This window comes from Syngnathoides biaculeatus, chromosome 4, assembly GCF_019802595.1.
Source record: "Syngnathoides biaculeatus isolate LvHL_M chromosome 4, ASM1980259v1, whole genome shotgun sequence".
NCBI classification, from domain to species: domain Eukaryota; kingdom Metazoa; phylum Chordata; class Actinopteri; order Syngnathiformes; family Syngnathidae; genus Syngnathoides; species Syngnathoides biaculeatus.
In genome coordinates this window covers 23086816-23095765 of record NC_084643.1, presented here as the reverse complement: position 1 = coordinate 23095765, position 8950 = coordinate 23086816, and the positions used below count along the sequence as shown (strand labels likewise).

The following is an 8950-nucleotide window of genomic DNA, read 5'->3' as shown; positions in this document are numbered from 1 at the left end:
AGGCCGCACAACATTCTTCCTTTCTCATCTTACACCACATGGTTCTCTGCTCTATCTTTGTCTTCTTAATCTTCCTACCCACCCCCAGAGTCATCCTACACACTACCATCCTATGCTGTCGAGCTACACTCTCCCCTACCACTACTTTACAGTCAGTAACCTCCTTCAGATTACATCGTCTGCACAAAATATAATCCACCTGCGTGCTTCTAGCTCCGCTCTTGTAGGTCACTATATGTTCTTCCCTCTTCTGGAAATAAGTGTTCACTACAGCCATCTCCATCCTTTTTGAAAAGTCCCCCACCATCTGTCCTTCAAAGTTCCTTTCCTGGATGCCGTTCTTACCCATCACTTCTTCATTGCCCCTGTTTCCTTTACCAATATGTCCATTACAATCTGCACCAATCACAACTCTCTCCCTGTCTGGGATGCTCAGAACTACTTCATCTAGTTCCTTCCAGAATTTCTCTTTCAACTCTAGCTCACATTCTACCTGTGGTGCATAGCCGCTAACCACATTATACATAACACCCCCAATCTCAAATTTTAGTCTCATCACTCGATATGATACTCTTTCCATCTCCAAGACATTCTTAGCCAGCTCTTCCTTTAAAATAACCCCTTCTCCATTTCTCTTCCCATCTACTTCGTGGTAGAATAATTTAAACCCTGCTCCTAAACTTCTAGCCTTACTACCTTTCCACCTGCTCTCTTGGATACACAGTACATCAACCTTTCTCCTAATCATCATGTCAACCAACTCCTGGGCTTTTCCTGTCATAGTCCCAACATTCAAAGTCCCTACACTTCTGACGACGGATCTGGTTTCCTCCTCTTCTCTGTCTTTGACCCACAGTCGCTGAATTTCCACCGACACCCTGCAGGTTAGCAGTGCCGGGGGCGGGCGTTGTTAACCCGGGCCACGACTGATCCGGTATGGGATTCTTTAGATGAACGCTCATATTTGTTTGGCACAGTTTTTACGCCGGATGCCCTTCCTGACGCAACCCTCTGCATTTATCCGGGCTTGGGACTGGCCTACAGATTGCACTGGTTTGTGCCCCCATAGGGCTGCATTACAAGTGTACCCAACCTACAATTTTTACTGATTGCAACTAATTGCTTGGTTGATTTTTTTTTTTTGCAGTGTCGGAAGCCGCAATTGAAGGTAGGAGGAAGCCTTAGATACACCGCTTGAGTGTATTGGGAAAAAAAGGAATTTACAGTACTATCACCAATGCACTTTCTGTGATTTATTGAAATGGAAAAACAGTCAAACATACAAAACGAGAACACTAACAAGCAACTACAGTCAGTTAAAACTGATACAGACGCATATACTAACCACCATGTTCCCGATGTCACGCCCTAGGCCACGCCCCTTAAAGGCGCACAGCTCGTGCACAGTTGTGACTTCGAGCTTTTGTCAAAATAGATGAGTTCATTGCAACGTTTATTTCTGTACATCGTCTTGTATTATTTCTTTATGCACAACACAGTGAACATGCACAGACAAAGTACTACAGGGCAGCAGTATAAGAGGCTGATGGGACAATTCGAGGGCAGTCGAAGCAGCAAAGTTATCCGGAGACAGAACAGACTTTGTGTGACAGAGCCTGACGAGCGATGTGTTCATGCCATCTGGCCGGCTTTAACACTGTGGTCACTGTCTGATGCCAAAAGCTCTGTACTGGGTCCTGATGTTCAACACAGAGGTGGTAGTCATGGAGTTGAGGTTAATGTTTTGTTTCAGAGACACGGATAGTGAGACGTAGACAGAAAAATACGAGCCCCCTCGTCTGTATGTGTGTGTGTGTGTCTCTCTCTCTGGCTCTGTCCTGGCTGTCAGCAGCATTGGTGAGCTGAGTAAGAGCTGGCTCTAATTGAAGAACCGCTCCACACCCTGTCGTCATTAATCACCAGCGCTGTCAACTGGCTGCTCAGGACCTCAGAGTGGCCCTCTGCACTGTCCCGGCATCTCACACGGTGGGGGGAAATATTAGTCCTCTCCATCACCATCTGTCACAGTTACTTCTTTGATTTTGACTATCCAGTTGATTGGTACAGCGGGATACCCTTCATTCTTTGTAACAGGTAAAGGTCATTGAATTATATACTGTATTTATGACCTCTGGCAAAATTGAAAGGTGAGGGAGATTTTTTGGCTCTTTGTTGTTTGGTTAAGTTTGTTAATTGGAAGGCAATTTACAGGAACATTTTGTAGATGCGTTTGAGCATTCAGAAGAAGACACAAGACATTGGACACAAATGGCAACTTAATTTTTATTTTTGCCATTATTTAGGTAGTTAGTCCAAATAATCTATTTCTAATAAACACATTCAGCACTACACTAAAACTGTTGTGTTTATCTTTTCCGTGTCGATAAGAAAAACAATGGTATGGTACCTTTATCTTATGTAATCGTCCTTACACGATGACATGGTCTGGTAAAATATAGATGCACTAAAGAACACAAATAAGCCACACAATTGTTTTTTTCCACTTTTTAATAAAAGTGCTATTTGTTCAGCATTGTAGGAAGTCAATACCTTTCTAGTTTTATTTAGTTAACTCTGAGCAGGGGTGTCCAACTAATTTTTTATCATGCACCAGATTGCAGTTATGACAGCGAAACTGTATCATTGTATACATAATTATCTCGTACAATTAAAAAAAACACAACGAATGAATGTATAACAAGTTTTAAAATCGAAGCCAATAAATTGATTGTTCAACTACTAATCAATGGGTTTTAAAAGGGAATTGGTAACAGAAATGGTTGCAGGATCTCTTCTCAAAATTATCAAAGCTCATGGTTTGCTTTCATAGGCCACATAATATGTTGTAGTGCAGGGGTGTCAAACTCATTTTTGTCGTTGGTCACATTGTAGTTACACTTTCCCACAGAGGGCCGTTATGGATGTGAAACCAGGAAAATCTTCCACCTCATCATATTTACGAATGAAATTTGTGAGCTGGTTTTGTAATCACAAATCAAGGGTGTTGGTGATGCTATTGCTGTTGTTTGAGCACAGAATATTGCTCGTAATAGCTCAATGTTATCATTTATATGACAATTTGAAACTTTAGTACAGATTTTTTTTTTAAATCCTGGAAGTTGATTCACATAATTTGCCTTCGCGGGCTACTTAAAATCACGCGACGGGCCAGATTTGGCCCAGAGGCCTTTAGTTTGACACCTTTGTTATAGTCAGACAGATCTTGCTCCTGGACACCCGTGCTCTTGAGCATTCTCAGTTGAAAGAGAAATTGAGCAAGAACTTGATACAACACTGACATCACACCATAACTAGTAATTAAAAAAATAAAAATGAAGGGTTGTGTTTTATGGTTTTAAATATGACAGAAATGCTTAGTCCTGCCTCGTGTCACTGCGACAAAGGTTTGAGGCTGAGTACACATACTTTCATATCCACACATCAGCCCAAATAAATCGAGTGTGTGGGTGTTGACTCAGCTGCAAGAGAGTGTGTGTGTGGGGGGGGGGGGGGATAGATGGCGGAGAGTGATGAGCAAGGGAATAGGGAGAATAGTGAGGCATTTGATGAACGAGTGCAAACTGGCAACAGTGAAATTAATTCCACCCCCTCGCATGATTGAAAGTTTTCCCCTCTGTGTGACCTGTGCTGTAAACCATTTCCAGCCAGCTTAGCTCGTCACATGTACCTCCAATTTGTGACATTCTTTTTTTTTTTAAACCAAGATAACAATGTATAGTACACATTTTTACTACATTTCCAATTGTACTTCTTCAGCACGACTAAAGGGGGCAACACAATCCAGTGTATTCGAAGTGGCATCACTGTGAGCAACTTAGAAAACTAAATATATTTTAAAAAATGCACTCACAGCACTACATGTCATATATTTGCAGTTGCTTGTCTTCACCACATTTGTAATTCCTTAGAAAAAAAAAGCCAGCAGCTGGAGGATTGTGCAGATGGACTCTTTTTGTAAAGTGCTCTGCATCCCTCCACTTTCTAAACAAGAAAAATAAGTAAGTGTAGTGTCCCAAAGAGCCGCCCAAGCTGGTGATCAGGGCGCTGTGACCTTGCTTGTGAGGCAGGGCCTGGATGTGGTTTGGGAGGGTCATCCATTTTGTTAATGGTCCTGTCAAGTGACACCTGTGCTTGCCTTTCCCTGTCTGGAGTGCTAATGAACCGCAAGAGTGGAGGAGTCTGAGAGTCGGGGTCAATAGCCACCTTGGAGACTCTTTGCACTGTGCCAGCGACGGTATGTCAGCCAAATAGAGTGGAGAGACATACAATATCAGCACCCAAATACTCAAATATAAGATGGACCGGAACGTTCCTGTCCAATTAGTCTCTCTGCTAGATCCGAGTCAGTATTGCTGACATGCAGAAAAGCAACAAGAAAATGGTTCCTCACTTCAGGATGAAAGCCCGAGTGTTGGAGTTTCCAGTAAGGTAGTCCAATTTCCCCAAGGGCGGTATCTTGACTTTGATAAATATTTCTGTAATAACTACATCCCTTTGTCAGCCATAGCCTTTGTGTTACAGGTCTATCCATCACAGTGTGAGGCAATTCTGGGTCACCACCTCCCTCAAGTCATTATTGAAGTCCCAGTAACCCGATGGTCACTCCAAACCACCTTCCTCTCTGCTGAGAAGGCTGTTTTTAGGCCTTACAAAACAGGAATCAGCAATTAAAAGCCACACTCACGTCAACAAAAGTAATGTCGGTGATGGAGGTTCAAGGAGGTGGGGTGGAAGTCCTCACTGACGAGCTAATAGGACTAATGTGACCCAGGATGCCCTCACTGGGACAGCCCTGTCAATTGACATGAGCCATGAAAAAATACACACCGACACACAAAGAACAGCTGGAATTATGAAGAAAACTAGTAGGTGGAGTGAAGAGAGACTGCGTACTCAACAGCCGTTCGTTTGCATTATATAGAGAGTAGAAATATACTGAAGAATGAGTGCAAACAAGTTAAATGCAATCAAGTGTCATTTATTTAATAAAATAAGACTTTCCCAAATTGGTTGAATGTTACAGTCATTATTAACAGACTTGACCTCTGTCACCTTATATCTGTACCGTTCGTGATCCCAAATCATTACCCCACACACGGGCTTGAAAAAATATTACATCTTTGCATATTTACAAATAAAAATAATTTTCACAGACATGCACGTCTCCAGAGTCTGAAAAAGCCTCTAGAGATGAATAAAAATAAACCTCAGGAGATCTAAAGACATAATTCAGAATAAAGCATCATAGTCCATTTTCATCATGGTGCAAGGCTTTTATTTTTTTTTTGTGTGTAATAGTCATTACGGTAATATTCTTAATCATTCTTGATTTTCAAATAAGTTCATTTTAGAAAAAAAAAACATCTCCCAGATTTGAAGCAAGCGCTTGTGTGAAAAATAAATACATAATTTCGGTTTTCAGTGACACGTAGAAAAGATACAAAACAAAAAAAAATCAAGAGAGATGAAATAACATAATGTCAGGATTTTCAAGCTTTGTTTATTGGTGTAATTAATAGCTTTAAATCTATCCAATCCGTGTGTCTTGCAAACTCTCACAGATATTTTCCTTTTTGGATCACCAGTCCCAGTTGTGAGACTAACAGGTGCTATTCCTGGCAAGATTGACCATCAGGAATCCCGACCGCTGAAGATTCCTCTCCGAGCAGTCTATCTTCGGGATTGCTCCAGAGAGTTCAAGCTGGTGCTCGCAGTCCGTGAATGTCACTGCTATTTGTGATATCACTGGTATCCAAGGGCTGAGGCTGAGCCCAGTCTCTGACTGTAGAGCGCATAAGGGGAGTAGTAAGCTGAAGATGAGGGTATGGATGGCATGGGAACCCCAGGTGCTCCAGGTAGGTGGGATTTGCTATAGGGGTGGTAGCGGGCCAGGCCAAGGCCAGGGGATCCTCGAAGAGAGAAGGAGCTGGACAGGGAGCCTGGGCTGCTGTGTGGGGGTAGATGAAGATGGCAGGAGGATGTTGATGAAATTGATGAAGGATACGCTGACAAGAGTTTACTGTCCACCATCCCAGGCAGAGCTGTGTGGGTACGCAAGTGGGCGAGGAGCTCCTCTGAAGTGGCAAATCTCTTATCACAGGGGCCCCCGACAGACACCCAGTTACAGGCATGGGGTAATGGTTCGTTAGGGAGCATGAAACCATAAGTGTAAAGGGGGTGCGAGAGGGAGGGAGTGGTGCCGGATGACAAGGCGCTAGAGTGTAAGGAGTGCAGGTGGTGCGAAGGGTAGACCAGGGGGAAACCAGACTTGAGACTTGAGGGATCATGGACACAAGTGGAACAGTTACTTCCTCCCAAGTGAGGGGCATTGGGGTAGGCCAAACAATAAGGGTCCCGGCACAAACCCTGCATCAAGGACGGAGGAGAGGCTCCGGTGAGCGGACTGGAACTCGGGTGTTTACTTGGAAGTCCTAAACCCAGACCAGATTTGCTAGGATCCAAACTAGGAACAAACTGTGAGGGGTAACCTGCGTAGGCTCCCACGATGGAGCCATGGTAGCCCATTGAAGCAGGAGGCAACGGGAAAACAGAATGTCCTGGTTTAAAAGGGGAGACGGGTGCGATATGCCCAGAGACCAGGTTACCCTGAGAGACCTGTGTGTCGGCCTTGCTCTCAGGCCTCGGACTACTGGCAGAGCTGGCATTGCTGGAGTTGGCACTTGCTCGTATGTGGCTGGAGTTGGCCAACTGCGCCCCATCCATGACTGATTTAGCTGTATCTGCGTCTTTTTTGTCTCCACTGTTGTTAATGTCCGAGCTGGGCTGCTCCAAACTGCCACTTTTGTTGTCCATGTGCGAGGCTTGTGAGTGTTGCAGCGGTTGTGTGGATGGGGATGGACTTTGTATAGGAGGCTGGCTCTGAGTGTGGAGCTGAGGGGAGCTTGGTGATTTGGAATGGGCTGGAAAAGATGGACAAGAAATATTTCCACCGCTAGCGCTTCCATTGGCCACTCTGAAAGTTTTATCTGAAGACCCCTTGGGCACTTGAACTTCTTTACGGCAGTCACCTGACGACTTGGAGTAAGGTTTGAAGCTGGACTTGTCCTCCGAGGATTGGTGCTGCTCTCCAGGCTTGGATGATCGGCTTGTTGCTTCTTTGTCTCCCAAACTGCCTGAGGAGAGGGAGGCCAGCTTGGAGGAGGAGGGAGGGTCCGGTTTGCCGATTTGAGAACATGTCTGTGCCAGCAAGGCTAATGGACTCTTTTTGGCATCAAGCTAAAGAAAGAAGAAAAGAAACCCACAATGTTTTATGATGTTAAGATTTTTAATTTAGACTAAGTCATACTATATGTATAAATACAATTAAGAGTTTTGAAGAGATCAGATCATATGTATTCTGAAAACATGCAGTAGTAAATGAATGAATTTAATCTTGAGGAATTAAAAAACAAAATGCCTTATTTCATTTATCAATGTATCCACTAATTATATTATATTATTACTATTTTAAAAACTTCTCCTGATAAATTCATCCCAGTAAAGTTGAATAATTTCTATTCTATTACATTGTTTTTTTTAAATATATATTTTTTATATTGGATAAATGACATAAGATTAATGTTCTAGTTTTGTTTGTTTGTTTTTTTGTTTTGGCGTCGCCTCTTACCTCGATGCTGACTGGCGCGGACTGGAGGGGTTGAAGGTACTCCGGGTGGAGCAAGTGGCCGCTGTGCGCCGTCAACATCTTGACAATCCTGATGGGGAGCCGTTTGGCCTGACGTGACGGATCTAATGGAGACTTGGCTCTGCACACGGACCGGGTTTCCACTGCTTTTCGGCGAAGACTACCACTGGCGACGTTGCGATCCGGACACTGGCTGCGTAAAAACGATCTTGAGCCACTGGTGGGATCTCTCATCGGGGTCCAGACGCGTCAAGGAAAGCGGATAAAAACTGGTCGACACCGAGCTAAAATTCATTTACTAGAACGGCTCATCATGATCGAATTCTTCCGAAGTGAGTTTGATAATCCGAATACGGCTTGTGCGCAGTGCGCAACCACGCAATGTCTATCGAGAAAGAAATGACATCCTTGAACAGTCTCTTCACTGTCTCTGTATTCCTCGATCCAGTTCTCAAAATGGAAACCCACCAGGAAGAGACACTTGCGTGAGGAATAATCCCGAGGAGGAAGAAAAGAAAACGGGCAAAACCGCTGCGAGGTTGCGCGTCTCCGTCTGACTTGTGCTGCGTCTCGTCGCTTTGCAATTTCTTGCACATCTCCAAGGGGAGGGCTGCTCTTTCTAAGCAGGCTGCCGCCGCCCAATCACGAAGCTTCGTTGCACAATGGGGCGTGGCTTGCCTCATGGCCTCACCCTCCCAAAAATGTGTGACCTCAACATACCACATGCTTAATTCACACACAATACCGAAAAAGGAGTAAACTACAGCCAAATGTTGATTTCTTTAAGAAGAAAAAAAAAGAAAAACTGTCTTGATTAAAATGCAGATTTCCAACTGTAAACAAGATGACTCTGTCAAGTCGTTCTTGAGTATTTGACAAGCAGGTCACAAATCATAAAAATGGCAGCTGGAGTCGACTTCAGTCAGATCTTTTGACCCAAGTCCCCTCATCTGTGGGAGGCATAAATGTGTTTTATTCCTCTGAAGGGGGTTTCCATTCCATTTTCCAAGCTGCTTATCCTCACAAGGGTCACGCAAGTGCCAGAGCCTATCCCAGCTAACTTCGGGCGAAAGATTTACTCCACTCAGAACTGGTAGCCAGTCAGTCACAGGGCACATAGCGACACCGTCACGTGTGTACCGCTACACCATCAGTGACTCTTCCTGTGAAGTATATTGGATATTATTTGAAGAAACAATAACAGTATGCATTTTTTAGCATTAACACTAAAATAAAGGTTAAATATTGGAAAATAAAATAAACTGGACTTAAATGGGAGTTCAT

The 8950-nt window shown here is 43.8% G+C and overlaps 1 protein-coding gene across 1 annotated transcript; it reads right to left on the bottom strand.

The window, feature by feature from the left end:
* Window positions 1-4983: 4983 nt before the first annotated feature.
* On the bottom strand, window positions 4984-8314 carry znf703 (zinc finger protein 703). Its single transcript, XM_061818431.1, has 2 exons — window positions 7649-8314; window positions 4984-7257 (listed from the first exon to the last, which is right to left on the bottom strand). Exons 1-2 carry the CDS (start codon window positions 7898-7900, stop codon window positions 5764-5766), a joined length of 1746 nt encoding a protein of 581 aa, XP_061674415.1. The 5' UTR covers window positions 7901-8314; the 3' UTR covers window positions 4984-5763.
* Window positions 8315-8950: the final 636 nt, after the last annotated feature.

Coding starts and splice junctions, on each gene's coding strand:
- znf703 (XM_061818431.1), bottom strand. CDS start 7,900: ATGAGAGATCCCACCAGTGGCTCAAGATCGTTTTTACGCAGCCAGTGT. Junction 7,258..7,648: donor CCGCGCCAGTCAGCATCGAG/GTAAGAGGCGAC, acceptor TTCTTTCTTTAG/CTTGATGCCAAAAAGAGTCC.